Below are 18,873 nucleotides of genomic sequence, written 5' to 3' on the forward strand. Positions count from 1 at the left end.
ACTAACCTACGTGCCTTCACACACACACACATATATAATATACATACATACATACATACAATGGGCTTCTTTCAGTTTCCATCTACTGAATTCACTCACAAAGGTCTGGTTATCCCAGGCTAACTATAAGACAACACCCAAAGTGCCATATAGTGGGACTGGACCCAAAGTATGTGGTTGGGAACTTCTTTACTGTACAACTGTATGTAGGTATGTATTAAAAGAAATGTAATACGACCAAACATGTTGAGAGTTTTCACTGTACTTACCAAAGATCAGACTTACTGTTCATTGCATACCTCCCATTAAATTTTTAAGCAATTCAGATTTACTTTTTCATTTGAAATTAATGTAAATGTATTTTGTACTCACCATATTAGCCTCACTTCACTGAAAAGAGAGATATCCTCCTTATTTTCACTAAGAAAAGAAATATATCTTTAAAAATGTGTGTGTATTTGTGAAGAGAAGATAAAATAGAGAACTAAATTAAAATTTATTACCATGTTGGCTCTAGTTCTTTCCTTTCTGATGTCAAAATCTTCAGTGTTTAAGTTTTCTTTAATTTAAAAATGGTTTATGAAATATGAACTTTGATATACTAGTTTATTGTTTTGGGCCAAGTACTTAACTCTATTTGAAGTTCCATGCAAATTTTAGGCATCTTTATTGTTTATAATAATCTCATTCATTGCTTTTCTTCCCTAAATTTATTCAGAGTGGTCACAAGTATAAATGCACCTTTGAAGTACACTCAAAGCAGCCAATATTCTCAACAGGGTGAGTTATGTCATTCTAAACTCTTCATTTTGTAGCTGCACTGTATCCTATTAATAAGATCAGTTAGCCTCTCAGTAGCTCTTGGATCGTGGCTTTGTATCCCAGACACACACCACTATTTTGGGCAAGAAAATTTAATTTTGTCACACTGATTGAGAAAATGGGTTTTATTTATTTCCAGAGATATTAATCTCTGGAAAGAAAAAAAAAAGCATTTCATGTAGCTCAGTTACTTCAAATGAACAAGATTATTTGCTATAATTGCTTATGTGTATTGTTTTGCTTTTGTAACATTGAAATTTGTTTTATGATATTCTTGGTATTGTATGTATGACTGGATGCTCAATGTGGTTCTTGAGAAGATCTGCCCTCATTGAGGAAACTGATTTCTGGAAGCACTGTGTGTGTATGTGTGTGCATGCTCATGTGTATACAGCCAGAACTGCGCTAATAGCTTAGGAGTGAAATTTAGGATTTCTCAGTTTTCAGTAAATCAATTTTGATAAACTTTTCCCACCTGGTTTGCACACTATGGCAACACCATTGTTATGTTTTCATTATTCTGTGCAACATCCTTTCTTATATATTTCAGATTCTTCAGTTTTTGGGTGAACCACACTAATAGCATTTGAATGAAAGTAGCCCATCCAGACATTTTTTTTTTTTTCAGAAAATGAAGGGTAATGATACATATTAAGCATACATTGAGTATAAATTTAACAGAAAACCATAATAATATTATAGCATTTATTGACATAACGAATTATTTAGCCACATGAGCGCCATTTTGATGGATAACTTCAAAAGCCCTAATAATCATGAAATCAGTCAATTCCTTAATAGTAGCAGGTTGGACTGTTTCTGCTGTAGCTTTGATGGTCACCCATAAGACATCTTTCAACATATCGCCGAGAACAATGGGAAAACTGATGTAGGTAGCTCTTTATCTCATTTTGACTTTTGGTGGTATAGAAGAGGTTAGGGGCCAAATGGGAAAGCACATAAATTGGCTTGGCATAGGCCATTTGTTTAGTGTTGCTTAATATGTTTTGCTAAAATTGCTGTTTCATTTCAGATATCATCAGAAAAAGGTAGTTAAAATTCATTAAAATGACAGAGGTTAATTTGTTAGTGCTCATATGGCAGGCGCTAGCATAACGAAAACAGCCGAAATGTTTGGTGTATCAAGAAGTACTGTCTCAAAAGCAATGACAGCCTTTGCGAAACAGGGAAAAACCTCCTTGTCGAAACAAAACTCCGGAAGAAAACCAAAACTTTCAGATAGGGACCGTCTGACACTTATGCGAATTGTTAGAAAGGATCACAAAAGTACAGTTCCCAAAATTGCTGCAGAGCTTAATGACCACCTCGAGAACCTAGTTTCAGCAAAAGCTATTTGCCAGGAGCTGCACAAAGCTGGATTTCATGGGAGAGCTGCAATCAGAAAACCACTACTTTCAAAAACAAACGTTGCAAAGCATTTAGAGTGGAGAAAAACCTACAGAATTGGTCCCTAGAGAAGTGGAAGTATGTTATTTTCTTGGACATGTTATCCTTTACCTTATTCCCGACAACTAGCCGAGTGTACATGTGGAGACAGCCAAAAGAAGCATTTGATCCAGATCGCCTTCTTCCAACTGTTAAAGATGGAGAGTCTGTGATGATTGGGGGTGGGGGCTATATCTTGAAAATCCACCAGCCCAATGGTTTCCCTTCATGATAGAATTAATAGTTAAAACTATTTAAGCAATTATCTGATCAAATTCATCTTATGGTTGTGGAACTGTTTCCTGAGGAAAACACAATCTTTCAGGATGATAATGCACCAATTCACACAGCTAAAGTTGTTACTGTATGGTACGAAGAACATTCTAGTGAAGTTGAACATTTTATCTGGCTACCCAGTCCCCAGATCTCAATATTATTAAACATTTATGGTGCATTTTAGAAAAACAAGTAAGGAGTCGATATCCTCCATCATCATCACTACAAGAACTGGGGACTGTTTTAGCTGAAGAATGGACAAAAATTCCTTTGGAAACAATTCAAACTTTGTACAAGTGCATATCTCATAGAATTCAAGCTGTAATTACTGCCAAAGGCCGTCCTGCCAAGTGTAATTCTTATGTTAGTAGCAGTTTTAGTCATTTGTATTGCAGACTCTTTGAGTTGACAAGTTGCCAAGGAATAATTTAAATTATCATCCTCTTTTCTCCTGTCTGCCACTCCACTTAGATCTGGTCTGTCTGTCTCTCTCTCTCTGCAGCTCCCTCTCATTGTTCCTTCTGTCTTACTGTCATTCTTTGAATTGTCTCTCTTCTTTTTTTTTTATAAATCAAGATCAAATTTAATTGGACAGCTTTGTGCTGATGTCATCCCTCAAAAATCCAGCAATCGTTTTATATAAAACTTTATTGCTAGATTTGCTGACATCTACCTAAATTCGACTCATTGTTTACAATGAGTTTCTTGATAGGAAACAGCAAGTCTTGAGTAAATATTGATTCTATCGTAGAAAAAAGATAGTATTTTTATGACTAATCTTATTTTATGTGTTGGCTTTTTTGTTTTTATTTATTTCTGGCTCTATTTTCAATATATTGCAGAGATTACATATTCTTGAAGAACTGTTTAACATGTTATGATTGGTAAGTTTCTGTTCACAAAACAAAAAATTGTTTTCATACTGTTTAATACATACATTTCCATACACATACACAAACTTGTATGTGTGCATATACATACACATACAAACACATATGAATGTATCCAATATATATCCACACTATTTAAAAATAAGCAAATCTTGACAAAATTCTCATGATCATCATTATCATTTAAACAAGAGGACTGATCCTCGGTGAACCCCTACTTGTACTCTAAATTCATTGCTATACTCATTGTTAAGGCAATAACAGAGGAATTTAAGACAGGCTGCCCCTGGGAGCACCTCTATGCTGATGACCTTGTTCTTATAGCTGAATTACTACCAGAACTAGAGAAGAAATTTCAAACATGGAAGCAAAGTCTAGAATCAAAGGGCCTTAGAGTTAATCTAGTAAAAACTGAATTCTTAGTAAGTAGAAAAGCAGACAAATCACAAATCCTTTCAGGTAGATGGCCCTATTCAATCTGTAGTAAAGGCATAGGTAGAAACTCCTTAAGATGTACCTTGTGTAAGCTATGGACACATAAGTGGTGCAGCAATATTAGAGGAAAATAGTCTTTGTGTGAACGTTGCACAGGTACAATAAACACTAAAAATGTACAGAAAATAAATTCCATCAAATGCCAGTGGGGAAAACTAGAAATAGTTGATAGCTTCCATTATCTAAGTGACCAAGGGTGGATGCTCCAAGAGCATCGCTGCTAAAATAAGAATAGGTTGGACAAAGTTCAGAGGGTTCCTACCTCTGTTGGTAACAAAAGGCCTCTCTCTGAGTGAAAGGCAGATTGTATGATGGTTGTGTACGAACAGCCATGCTACATGGCAGTGAAACATGGGCTGTGATTGTCAAGGACATGCGTAGGTGTTACTAGGACATGCTACTAGCGTTAAACAGCAACTGCAAGTACAACAGCAGCCACACATCACACCAGTGGAAGGAACCCACTTTACAACAGTGGCAATGAGATAAAACAAATTTATGCAGAGTGAAAAAAAACATTCACACAGAGAGTTTAAACTAATTCACGTGGAAAATTAAATAATTCGACAAAAATCCTGCTGTGCAAACTTATGAAAATCATAAAATTTGTTAGCTGGAGTAGTTGAGTTGCAACAACAACAACCCAAGGAACAACAAGGAGGAGGAGGAGAAGAAGAAGAAGAAGAAGAGGAGGAGGAGGAGGAGGAGGATTGCAGCAGCAAATGTTACAACTAATGAAGTTGATAACGAAACCAGAGAATACATTTTCACCTGACCATTTAGCAAATTCCATAAGCGAGTTCAGATATGACCCTGAAGAAAGAGTAAACTTTGAGGCTTACATTTGAAGATTTGAACAAATTTTTGAAAAAGAATGTCAGGATGGGATGGACAAAATGAAAACATGTTTAGTGTTGAGAAAACAAGTGACAGCAGGGCATGAGAAGTATAGTAACTTCATATTGCCAAAAGAATCATCCAACATATAATTTCACTGATACAGTTGACATTTTGTGCAAAATGTTTAGTGAAAAGAGCTCACTGTTTAATACTAGATGGAAATGTTTAAACATAGAAAAGAATGAAGATGAAGACTTCACTACTTACACAAGCAAAGTGAACAAAGAACAAGAGGGATTTAGGCTTGCTCCAGGTTCTTTCAAGTGTTTGATTTTTGCACAAGGATTGACAAATAAAAGGGATGCAGAAATCTGAACCAGAATGAACCAGTATTTGACATTGCAGAAACTGTTGGAAGAGTGTGACATGATATTAGAATGAAGGCATGATATGGAAAAAATTCAGTGGAAAGAGTGTTTTCACATAAGACCTGTGCAAAAAAAGCCAAAAGACAAATAAAGTGTTGCAGGAAAAACAGAAAAAAATATTGGGATCTAGACCCACGTATGGTGTGTGTGGGATGCACCTGGAAAAAGATTGTCTGCTTAAAAAAGCAAAATGTTTTTGCTGTGGGTTTACAGGACATATAAAATCGTGCTGCAAAACTAGAATGATTGGAAAATGGAACAAACAAGAAAAAATAAATAGTTTGTCAGCTAGAAAAGTTGTGACTACAACAAACAGAAAATTTGGGAATGTGGAAATTGAAACCACTAGTGTCAGAATGCAATTAGATACAGGAAGTGACATCACAATCATAAATGAAAAGACATGGGAACAAATGGGTAAACCAAAATTATGTAGCTCAAGCAAAATAGCATATGGTGTTATGGGAGGAAAATTATATTTAATGGGCAAACACATTTGTAATATAATTTCAAAGGTTGAACCAAAAAAGTAAATGTTTATGTGTTGAAAATAATCTATGAATTTATTTGGCATGACAAAATTTCCACAGATTCATTCATGACAGACATTTTTGGTTGCAAATGGACTAGACTTCTAATAATGATATACAGATCCAAAAAAGGAATCCTGACACATAGAACAAACAGACTGTAGCAGTGGGGTACCATTCTTATTTATTTACTGCCCACAAGGGGTTAAACATAGAGAGGACAAACAAGGACAGACAAAGGGATTAAGTCAATTACATTGACACCAGTGCGTAACTGGTATTTAATTTATTGACCCTGAAAAGATGAAATGGATTAAGTCGATTATATCAATCCCAGTGCGTAACTGGTACTTAATTTATCGACCCCGAAAGGATGAAAGGCAAAGTCGACCTCAGCGGAATTTGAACTCAGAACATAACGGCAGACGAAATACCGCTAAGCATTTCACCAGGCATGCTAATGTTTCTGCTAGCTCATCACGAGTGGGGTACCATTCTATTAAAGTATGATTATAAAATGGAATATCTGCCTTCAAAAAAGTTGGAGCATGCTGATGGTCTAGGTTAATTCCAAGAAATAATGAACCACTGGAAGACACCATAATAGCAGTGCTAAGAGCAGAAGCGGAAACAAAAAAAAAAAGTGGTGTGGAACATTGTCTGTGAACTACTAGTAACTTTGGAAGAAATAAAAAGAAATGCAAGAAATGACAAATTTATTAATGAGACAAAAAGAAAATTGTTCAAGAAAAGGAAGTAAAGAAAGGTCTGATGCAAAGAACTGCAACAATGTGATGGGGTACTAATGTATGCTCAGAAGGTGGTCATACCACAGACATTACAGAAGAGAATGCTAAAAGAGTTCTGTGTGAGACACTCAGGCATCTCTAGAATGAAAGCGCTGATGCGAAGTTTCATATACTGGCCAAGCATGGGCAAGGAAGTTGAGAACCTGGTAAAAGGCTGCAGAGGATATGCGCTGGCAACAAAACTACCTACTGCAAGATGTGAACCTTGGCCAGAAGTGAAAATACCACAGTCCCGATTCCATATTGATTTTGCAGGCCAGGTAAATGAGTATTATTACTTAATAGTAGTGGGCAGCTATGCAAAATGGTCTAAGGTCACGAGGGGTAAACAAACAACCTCATATACACTAATAAACTTCTTACATGAACTGTTCACAAGATTTGGTGAACCGAATATAATTTTTTCAATTTGTTTTGTGTGAATTTAAAAGATTCTGTGAGATGTTCTTGTTAGAACATAAAACTATAGCTTCGTATCACAGTAGATCGAATGGAAGGGTTGAACAGTTCATGGACACTTTTAAGAGAGCTTTAATGAAAGCTAATAAAGAAGCCACAGATGAGGTCATGATCCAACAATTCTTATAGGTATACAAGGTAACTCTAGACCCAAATGCACCAGAAGGAAGTTCACCAGCACAATTAGTGTTTGCCAGAAAGGTGAAGTCAGTATTCGATAAAATGTTACCAGTGAAGAAAAAAATACATGCTAGTAAAGACATGCCAAAATTCTTTAGAATTGGTGATAAGGTGTATGTAAGAATGTATAAAACAAGTGAGTGTAGCAGTTGAGATAACCACAACATTTTCTACAAACTTTTCCAGGGATGCATATAAATACATACTGAATTTACTAAGGTATAAGTGGCATCTCATATTTTGCATAGAAAAGTTTATATAAACTATTTATAATAGAACTTTACATGGATCTGAATGCTTTTCATATGGTACATGTCTGCTGTTCATATTGAACACATTCATTTCATCATTATCATCATCATTGTTTAACATCCGTTTTCCATGCTGACATGAGTTGGATGGTTTGACTGGGAACTGGCTAGCCAGTAGGCTGCACTAGGCTCCAATCTGATCTGGCAAGGTTTCTACAGCTGGATGCCCTTCCTAATGCCAGCCATTCCAAGAGTGAGGGGAGACTGGCATTGACCATGTTTGGATGGTGCTTTTTATGTGCTACCAGCATGGGGAGCCAGTTAGGCAGCACTGGCATTGGCCCATGCTTGAATGGTGCTTATTACATGCCAGCAGCATGAGTGCCAGTCAGGTGACACTAGCAACAGCCACAACTAAAATTTCCATTTTGATCTTGATTTGATTTTGATTTTGATTTTACTTGACTCAATAGGTCTTCTCAAGTGCAGCATGCTATCCAATGATTCAAGGGTACTTTTAAATGGGCTGTTTATGCGACACTGATATAGGCTATGGCTGTGATCTCACTTTATTTGCCAGGTCTTCTCAATCACAGCATATCTCCAAAGGTCTTGCTCTCTTGTCATTGCCTCTGTGAAGCCCAATGTTTGAAGGTCGTGCTTCACCACCGCATCCCATGTTTTCCTGGATATCCCTCTTCCACTGTTAGGGTGTGACACTTCTTCACACAGCTTTCCTCATCCATATGCAGCACATGATCATACCAGTGCAGTCATCTCTCTTGCACACCACATCTGATGCTTCAACATTTTTCTTAGGGTGCTTACACTCTGTTGTGTGTGCACATTGACATTATACATCCAGTGGATCATACTAGCTTCATTTCTTTCAAGCCTATGCATGTCCTCAACAGTCATGGCCCATGTTTCACTGCCGTGCAGCTTGGCTGTTCACACACATGCATCATACAGTCTACCTTTCACTTTGAGAGAGAGGCCCTTTGTTACCAGCTGAGGTAGGAGCTTTCTGAACTTTGCCCTAGCTATTCTTATTCTAGTGGCAACACTCTCAGAGCATCCACCCCCACTACAGACTTGGTCACCTAGGTAGCAGGAGCTATCAACTACTTATACTTTCTCCCCCTGACATGTCATGGAATCTGTTTTCTGAACATCTTTGTGTTTATTGCTCCTGTGCATCTGCCGCACACAAAAACTATCATCCCGGTTAACCTTCCTTTGATATTGTTGCACCTCTTATGCATCCATAGCTTACACTTGGTACATCTTATGGAGTTTCTGCCTATATATTTTCTATAGATAGAGCAGGGCCATCTACATGAAGGGCTTTGTGATTTGTCTGTCTTCCTACTTACTACTTTGGTTTTTGCTAGATTGACTCTAAGGCCCTTCAATTCTAGACATTGCTTCCACACCTGAAATTTCTTCTCTAGTTCTGGTAATATTTCAACTATGAGAGCAAGGTCATCAGTATAGAGGAGCTCCCAGTGGCAGCCTGTCTTAAATTCCTCTATTATTGCCTGGAGGACTATGATGAATAAGAGGGGTCTAAGGACTGATCCTTGGTGAACCACTACTTCTACCCAGAATTCTTCACTGTACTCATTGCCGACCCTCTCCTTACTGACAGCATCCCTGTACAGCTCTTACTAACTACTTGTGTATCCCTGGTTTCTGTATTCCCTACCAGATAAAGGATCGACGGACCCTGTCAAAGGCTTTCTCCAAGTCAACAAAAGCTAAGTACAGAGGTTTATCTTTGGCTAGGTATTTCTTTTGCAGTTGCCTTACCAGAAATATAGCATCAGTGATGCTTCTGCCTGGAACAAAACCAAACTGCATCTCATCTAGACTAACTCTGTCCTTAATTAGTAGGGCTTAAACCCTCTCTGTGACCTTCATCACCTGATCCAGCAATTGGATACCCCAGTAGTTATTTCTGTCTAAAGCATCACCTTTACCTTTGTAGCAATTGAATATGGTGCTGCTACACTTGTCATTGAGTATGACTCCGTCATGAACTACCAGATTTACAATATGGGTGACTAGACCCACACAACCAGATATTTTAAGCATCTCAGCAGTGATTCCTGATGGGCTGGGGGCTTTCCCTGACTTCATATTCTTAATTGCTTTATTTACCAGAGTTTTGTTGATTCAGTTAGCTAGTCCCTCAATTGAGTCAACATTCAGCAGACTCTCCACTTCCCATGCATTCTCCACATTCACCAGTCTTTTTTAATGGCATCTCCAAGTCTCTTTCTTTACAGAATCATTAAATGTAAGTGCACCATCATCCATGCAGACATATTTCTCTCCTGTGACATCACAATTTTCTCTCTCACACTGTCTTGCAATCCGAAATACTTCAGTTCTTTGGTCCTCACATCACTGAACATTGGTAAACTTATTTTCTGCTTCTCTCTTGGCTAGATATACCCATCTCCTAGCCTCCCTTCTGGCTATCTGGTACAGTTCCCTGCTGCCCCCACTCTTCCAGGTTTTCCAGGCTTGTTTCTTTGTTTTAATGGCCCTTTCTACAGTATTATTCCCCTACCACATTACTCTAGGTCTGGAAGGGACTTTTCACCATCCGCAGGTTTGGTCTGTGGCACTCAGCAAGCTGTTATGCAGGAATTTCCAGTTATCCTCTTTGTCACAAATATGTAGCTCCTCCTCCCCCTCATCAAATTTTTCAATGAGGATGTCCCTAAATCTCAGATTATGTGAAGAATTCTTAAGCTTCCAAATCCTTTTCTGGATTGGTCTGCTTCTTGGCATCCTTCTGGCCTGGAGTCTAAAGTCACTAATGACTAGTCTATGCTAGGAAGGGCACATTCTTCACCAGGCAAGGTCTTTCTGTTTAAGAGCAACCATGCATCCCGCTGTCTGGTGAGGATAAAATCAATCTGGCTAGCAGAGTCACCTGATTGATAGGTTATTATGTGGTTGGCTGGCTGGCTTCCTGAAGTTGGTGTTACAGATCAATAGGTTGCTTGCATCACAGAACTCCAATAGCCTAGTTCCCCCTTCATTTCCGGAACCAATTCCATGGCCCCCATGAACACCATGGAAGATACCAGATTGTCGTCTAATATGCCCATTAAAATTTCCAGCCAAAAAGATACCAGATTGTCGTCTGATATGCCCATTAAAATTTCCAGCCACAAAGATGAGGTCATTGTCACTCGTCTTTGAGGTAGCCTGTAGAAGAATATCATAAAGGTGGTTCTTCTGATTATTTGGTAGGCCCGCTTGTGCAGCATAGGCAGAGATACTAATATTCTACAATGTTCAGGTTCCACTTCTGGAATAGTCCTGCTGTTACACATGCAAACATTGTAGATTACATGCTGAGGAAATTCACTTGACTCATTAGCATAAAATCACTTATTGATACACTCCAGCTTTTCACAAATGTGCAACTTCCAATGATTGAAGTGGAGTGTTGACTGCATCAGTTTTATCAGTGTCAGAGGTTCTGCAAGGGCCAAATGTGCTGCCTTTTCATCCTGACCGAGCTAATAATTAAAAAAGAAGTAAATCTTATAGGATGTATGTGCTTTTATACTTTAAGTCTGTATAAATTTCTGTGCATCTGACATACAAATACATATGTAATTTATGTTCCATATTTTACTGAGTAACTGAGCTAGAAAGTAAAGTGAAATAATTTCTTTTAAAGTTCTACACTATGATAGTTATAGTTGCAGCTGGCATTGAGTTTCAGTCATGTAGTTTACATTCATTTTCTTTGAGTGAACTTTAGATAGCCTCCTTTATCTGGAGTAGTATAACTGTTCTGTATGAAGATTATCTAAGCAGATTGTAGAGGCTTTTGTGACACACTAATTGTTGCCACTATGTCTGCTGAGATTGCAACTGGTAAAATTGTGATGACTGAGAACACTGCTTCCATAGGCTTTAACAACCTTCAACTAATTTATACACCCTGTAACCACTGCTATGATGGTGACTGGTAAGACTGCAATGGCCAGTTACTCTACTACTACTCTGGACTATATTAATTCTACTGCCCACTCAACAAAACACTACGAGTTAATTTTCTCTGTAATGATTTAATGATGCTAGTTAATATATCATTGATCTAAGTCTCTGAATTGTTAGAAAAAGGTAGGCTTGGTTGATGACACTAGTTTGTCTGGGTAAATTAACAAAATACTGCAACAGTTGATTAGCCCCAAAAAGTGATGATTCAGGCTGTTGCTGCTTCTTGCTGTTGGTCGTAAAAGTTATTACTACTGTTAATGAAGTAGAGACTCTAGCTGATTAGTTGACAAGTAACAGTCAATCTTTGAGAATCATTTAGAGAGGAATGTGAGAGTGAAGAGAGAGTTGCTGCCTTCGAAGAAATTTTCTTAAATTTAAGTGAGAGTAGTGAATTATGACCCAAAGCAATTGGTTCACTTTCAGCCTGCATTTGTAAGCCAAGTTACACGACTAAGTGGGTGGTGGGGTACTTATTTTGGGTTGTAAAGATAATCTGGAATCTATGTGATTACCTGATTGAATCCTATTGGAAAGTTTTATGGTGATTTTTTGTTTGTTTATATGGTTGTTTTTAATATCCATCTTCTCATACTTGATTTCTGTAAAACTTCCCACTGTTTTTGCAATTTGTCTTTGTTCCCTCATCCATCACTTATGGCAAATAAAGAAACAATTATTATCATTTTTTTTTTTGCAGTTGGGGTATTAAAATTTGGCAGGATTGTCACCATTACAAATTGAGTGACATATTATATTGTTGTGGTTCCTTGGTAAGTTTACTGTTATGCATCTGTTTTCCTTTGTTACCTTGAACCAAAGTTGACCTGATAAAAATAGCAGCAAATTACCTTCATATCATACTCTATCAGCTGAAAAGAAAGACATTGAATAGGGTAGTCCTAGATATGTTATGCCTGAATACAAAAAAGTCAGACACTTACAGCTGGAAGGCCTTTCATCATATGTCTGGTAATCAAAGATGGCTTCGCGCTAATCAACACATGGTTTTCTCTATCAGTATAATCAGGTTCATCAAAGAGAAGCTTGTATATTGTCCCTTTATTTGCTAGAAATTGTAGTCAAATCTTCTTTAGATCTTATGGCTTTCTAAAATAAGACAAAGACACATTAGAAATGTTGTCTTACACCCTTCTTTAAAGCTCACAGTCAGAATACCTTTGTTCATTGATCTTCTTGATCAGTAGTTGAAAAGTAAGAACTACTATAAGGTACCAATGACAGTATGTGAACTGAGAATGAGAAGGCTTTCTCTAGAGACAAAGGAATCATTATAGTTATAATAATGATAATAGTGTTATTAAGGCAGTAGAGTGAATAGATGAAATGACAGGAATATATTAACAAAAAGTGACATGAATACTAATTTTTTTAAATTTTACTATCTAGGCCCATGAAGTACTTTTGCTTGTTTTTAGTTAATGAGTCTAAGGTGGGGAGAGTGTTGCTCATAGCTATTCTAGGCCCTCCATGACTGATGAGGTGGATGATGCTGATGTTAATTCAGCTTAATACTATCCAAACGAGGAAGTCTCTACTTATTTGGTTCACTTGCTAGAAATAGAAAATCTCCATCAAATGACAATCCACTAATTTAAAAAAGCAGCAAGGTGTTGAGGGCTGAAGAATGGTAGAGAGACAGGAACTGATCTGTTCGTGCAGAGGAGGTGAATGGCATTGCATTAAGGTTGTTGGAAGTAGCTGGAAAGAGCAATAATGATGGTGATGATGAGGTTTCAAAGTATACTCTCAAGGTACAAGAAGGTAAGAATATGGAGAGAGGATTGAGAAGAGTCTGTTGGGTAAGGTTGCAAAGCATGTAAGAGTAGAGTGACAGATAATTAGAAATGGGGATAGATGTAAATAGTTAATGTGGTTGGAGGTATGGTGAATGGTAGATATCAATTTGGTCGGGGGAAAATAGAAGAAATAGGAGTGGCTCAGAAAGGGTGGAGAGTAGCACAACAATAAAACAGTAGAAAGATAAGAAATAGAATGATGATTATGTTTGCTAGATAATCAATGTTGTTTTACTTCAGGAAATCAACCCTAATACCAATATGTGCTACAAACCTTCAATTATTGGAATATCCGACAAAAACACACTAGTCCGTGTATGTGCTGAGACAGGAAGGATGTTTAATAAAGTATTTTTATCGGGGAAACTTCATTTCAGGTGAGTTTTCATATTTTTCTTATATTTCCTTCAGGACATAGTGGTTGCCACAGTCTATTTTCTTCTTTTTTTTTTTCCAAATGATTTTGTCTTTAGGACCTCTGAGATTTGGAGAAAAAAGAGAGGCACTTATCCTCAGCGTAGAGACTTTGGTTTGAATGCAGGCAACATAGTGAATTCCACTAAAGGTATCGAGGACTGTCATTCATGAACAAGAATAGCCCTTCTGATTGACTTCCACTCAGTTTCCATCTCCCTAATTGCATTCACTCTATTACCTTCCAAACAAAAGAAAATATTGATAAGATATGCAATGCCCAAGAGAAGACATGATCATCATAGCTGCGATGCCTTTAATCAAAAATTTGTTCAGACAGACTGAACAAGGGCTAAAGAACAACAACAAAGTGATTATAGGAAGCAGTCTCAAAGAGAAGTATATATATATATACATATATACATACATATATGTATGTATGTGTGTGTGTATGTATCATTGCATCATCATTGTTTTAATGTCCGCTTTCCATGCTGGCATGGGTGGGACAGTTTGACTAAGGCTGGCAAGCTGGAAGGCTGCACCAGATTCCAGTCTGATTTGGCATGGTTTCTATGGCTGGATGCCCTTCCTAACATCAACCACTCTTAGAGTGTAGTGGGTGCTTTTATGTACCACCAGCACGAGTGCCATTTGTGTGACACCAGTATCTGCTAATTATGTTGATCTGACCACAGATCATTTTCTTACCTCTGACCAGTAGACAAACAAGATAAACCCAAGACTAATGGATCCGCACCCTCGTCTCTTGTTAGAAGTAGAGATAATTGGGTCACTGGATTCAATTATTCCTTCCCTCTCCTAAAAACTCTAAATACTCCTAAAAACCCTAAATTTCTCTGTTCTGATCAAGTATACACCATTCTAGTAAATCCGTTCTGAGAAATAGAAACAGTAGCAGAATCACTGCAAATACTTTGCTCCGTGGAGTTTAAACTATGTTAAATCATTTTGAATGTCCTTTATTTTGAAGTCCATGAATTCATCTGACAAAAACAGCTTCTTTACAATGATGTAGTCATCATCATCATTGTTTAATGTCTGCTTTCCATGCTGGCATGGGTTGGACGGTTTGACTGAGGGCTGGCAAGCCAGGAGGCTGCACCAGGCTCCATCCTGATCTGGCAAGGATTCTACAGTTGGATGCCCTTCCTAATGCAAACCACTCTAAGAGTGTAGTCGGTGCCTTTTACGTGCCATTGGCAAAGAGGCTGGTCAGGCAGAACTGGTATCGACCACACTTGAATAGTGCTTTTTACATGCCACCAACATGGGAGCCAGTCAGGCGGCACTGGTATCGACCACAACTATGATTTCACTTGCCTCAACAGGTCTCAACAGTTACGATCTCACTTGGCTACAGTCTCAACTTCTACAATCTCACTTGGCTTGCCGGGTCTTCTCAAGCACAACATATCTCCAAAGGTCTCGGCCGCTTGTCATTGCCTCTGTGAGGCCCAATTTTCGATGGTCATGCTTCACCACCTTGTCCCATGTCCTCCTGGGTCTACCTCTTCCACAGGTTCCCTCCCCTTTTAGGGTCTGACACTACTTCACACTGTTGTCCTCATTCATACACATCACATGATCACACCAGTGCAGTTGTCTCTCTTGCGCACCACATCTGATGCTTCTTAAGGCCCTTTTCTCTATAAAATGAGGATTAGATGTGTACCAGGTTGGAAAACAAGAGTTGCTTATCTGAACATTTTTTCTTTCTTACATCCACTTCATGATATATATATATAATATTTTTTCAATTCCTGAACATTATACTAATACATCTGTTTGTTTTGTACACCACCTGTCTTCGTCTTTTGTTTTTTTTTGTGAACTCTCCCTATATATACATACATATATATATATATATATATCATCATCATCATCATCATCATCGTTTAGCGTCCGTTTTCCATGCTAGCATAGCATTAAAGACCCGTCTTTGCCGGGTCATAGTGCTAGTGCATGTATATATGTGTATATATATGTGTACATATTACATGTACATCTATATATATACATCTACACATAAAATACAAGATACAAAGTTATATCTTGATATCGCTAGTGATAACAATACTCAAAATATATAACAAACTGGAATTGTTAGCCCGTCTCTTGTAATTTCGATCAATTGTATCTTGTCCTCCCTCTTGTATAGAAGCGCGGCTACAATCCAGCCTACCTCTACTTCTGGGGGTGGAGGGGCATTTAAAATTTTTTTCCAGGATGTCCTACATCCCAGATATAAAGGTTAAAATAAAATATTTCCACTTTGCAAGTTCAAGTTGAGTACTCCCTTGCACGCTCCGTTGACTCGAACATTGCTTCTATTGTGGCGAATTTACCGCCTCTGATTAGATATCTTTCATAGTCGCACCAAGACACTTTTCGAAGTGTGTTCAAATCTTTTTTCTCTACATTGTATACTTTATAGACAATAGTTTTTTCTTAAATTTAATTTTTTATTATCCATCTGGACTATTCCATTTCTGCACGCTAATTTTATTTTTAATTTATTCCCATTCATGTGAAACCACCAAGTTCAAGTCATTAATGCAATTTTATACCAATTGCTATTTTTACTTTTTTTTTATGTGACGATTATATTATACTTTAGTTTGATTTTAATTATTACTTACTACATATAATTCAATTGTTATTATTATTTTTATTGTTAAAGTGAAAGTATCTGACATAAAATAGAGAAATGTTTTTGTTTCACTTTTAACACGTAATACTGAAATAGTGGAGAAGATATGATATTGCTATGGGCTCGCTCTAGGCAAGAAGTTGAACATATTTTTTGCCCATGAAACTACATGGACCCTAAGTAAGGCATATGTAAAATGTGAATGAAATTGGTTGTGTAGTTTTCAGGTTTTAGGGAAACACACAGACAGACACACATTCTCAGTTTTATATATATAAAGATATATATATATATACTAGCTGGAGGTGACCCGCTCTACGCGCGGGTAAGACTGTGGTTGTTACTTTCTGTTGCTTCCTTTCAGCACGTAAAAAGCACCATCCGAACGTGGCGGATTGCAGCGCCGCCTTGACTGGCTTCTGTGCTGGTGGCACGTAAAAAGCACCAACCGATCGTGGCCGCTGCCCCCCTGGCACATGTGCAGGCGGCACGAAAAAAGCACCCACTATGCTCACAGAGTGGTTGGCGTTAGGAAGGGCATCCACCTGTCGAAACACTGCCAGATCAGACTGGAGCCTGGTGCAGCCTCCTGGCTTCCCAGACCCCTGTCAAACTGTCCAACCCGTGCTAGCACGGAAAACGGACGTTAAACGATGATGATGATGATGATGATTCTCCCTCTTTGTTTCTTTCTCCTTTCTCTCTCACTTTCCCACTCTCTTACTCTTCCTTTCTCTCGGACTCTCCCTCGCTTTCTCTTACTCTCTATCTTTATGTATCTCTCTCCCATTTATAAACAACAAAAGATCTTGAGTAAGTTGAGAAATAAAATATTTAGAAAGATCAATCATAAATATCAGGCAGTTACAAAGGAAAGGTCTGCTTGAAGACAGACAGCAAAACACTAACATTTAAAAGGGACAGACGAACTTGCGAGCTGAATAAAAATAATAAAATATTGGAAACCAAAGTTTGAAGGGATAGAATTTGAGGATAGTAGAGTCACCATGGCTGGCATTTCTTAACGACGGACAGCAACGTATTGACAGTTCAACGGCTGGCGTAAAAGTTTGAACTTGATGTAAAAGAAAATCCCTAAAAACCAAGTTTTGAATTGATTCTTTCTCACGACAGTAGACTCACGATGGCAAGCATTGAAAACTTCTTCATCATGGACGGCAACACATTGACGATTAAAAGGCTGGAGCAAATTTTTTAGCTTGATGTAACAGAGAATTGCTAAACACCCGCTCCTTTAAATTTTAATCCCCTTCCAGCCCCATTTATACCCCTTTTCACCTTTTGGTTAATATAACCCGATTTAATTTGGGTCTACTGGGGCCACATTTTATAAGATGAGGACACAACCAAGTTTCCCAAGTTCTGGTCATAGACCATAGAACACTCAACCAAGTTTCCCGATTTCTGGTCATAGACCATAGAACAGTGAAGCAAGTTTCCCGAGTTCTGGTCATAGACCATAGAACACTCAACCAAGTTTCCCGAGTTCTGGTCATAGACCATAGAACACTAAACTAAGTTTCCCGAGTTCTGGTCATTTGCAGAATAAATAGAGACGGCGGAGGTGGCAGACATCGTTGCAATGTAAACATGATTTGTTATAAGAGAAAGATTGTCCAGATTGTGTGTTGGTGGTGGCGATGATAATTATCATTAGGAAAAAGAGTGAGTGAGTGAGGAAGACATACATAAGTTGTGGCGATGATAATTGTAGACCCCTTTTCACATTTTGATGAAGAGAACCCGATTTCATTCGGGTGTACTGGGGCTACATATAGGTGTGTGTGTGTGTGTGTGTGTGCACGCTGTAGAAATTAAATTAGAGATAAAACCACTAATAGGGAAATGAAACAGTAAAAAACCAAAAACAAAAACATAAAAATAAAAATATAATATTAGATATATGAATATATGTGTGTGTGTGTGTGTGTGTGTTGACAGGTAGACAATAGAATGCGATGGCGATGGGGATGGTGAGTAATATTTGTTACTGTCCATGAACGCTGAGAGATACATGAGTAAAATGTATAGGAAGGTAAGAGATAGAGTGAGTGAAAATGTTCTTGGAAGAGAGTAAATAGCTACAGAGTGATTTGAGGAAGACTTTACATTAAATAACGGTAGTTGCATTGTCAAATGAAGAGGAGTGACAGAGTACTGGAGGAAATAGGGTGAGGTAGGAAGATGGCCCCTAGCAACCACACCTTTTAAGATAGGGATTTGTAAGGTAGCCCACGTGCATCGTCACCTCATTCTACATGTCCTTGTAAATTTTGGAGCGAATCGGACAGGATGTAGTGGCATTGAAAGCGAACCAAGCGGTAAAAACGCATTTCAGTTTTATATATAGAGATATATATATACATGCATATATATATCTCTTTACTCTTTAACTTGTTTCAGTCATCTGACTGCGGCCATGCTGGAGCACCGCCTTTAGTTGAGCAAATCGACCCCAGGACTTATTCTTTGGAAGCCTAGTACTTATT

The 18,873-nt window shown here is 37.9% G+C and overlaps 1 protein-coding gene across 6 annotated transcripts in view; it reads left to right on the forward strand.

Moving 5' to 3' along the window:
- Positions 1–18,873, forward strand: part of LOC115218414 (DDB1- and CUL4-associated factor 17) — a 107,688-nt gene that overhangs the window by 4,533 nt on the left and 84,282 nt on the right. For 4 of the 6 annotated variants that reach the window (XM_029788210.2, XM_036508207.1, XM_029788213.2 and 1 more), the window contains exons 2-5: positions 719–780; positions 3,387–3,428; positions 12,156–12,228; positions 13,516–13,652. In XM_029788210.2, coding sequence (XP_029644070.1) covers positions 719–780; positions 3,387–3,428; positions 12,156–12,228; positions 13,516–13,652 — 314 coding nt within the window. Of the gene's footprint in view, positions 1–718; positions 781–1,372; positions 1,712–3,386; positions 3,429–12,155; positions 12,229–13,515; positions 13,653–18,873 lie in introns of all 6 variants that reach the window. The other 2 variants (XM_036508205.1, XM_029788211.2) reach the window with 2 other exon arrangements.

The sequence above is a fragment of the Octopus sinensis genome, linkage group LG13 (genome assembly GCF_006345805.1).
Source record: "Octopus sinensis linkage group LG13, ASM634580v1, whole genome shotgun sequence".
Lineage (NCBI taxonomy): Eukaryota > Metazoa > Mollusca > Cephalopoda > Octopoda > Octopodidae > Octopus > Octopus sinensis.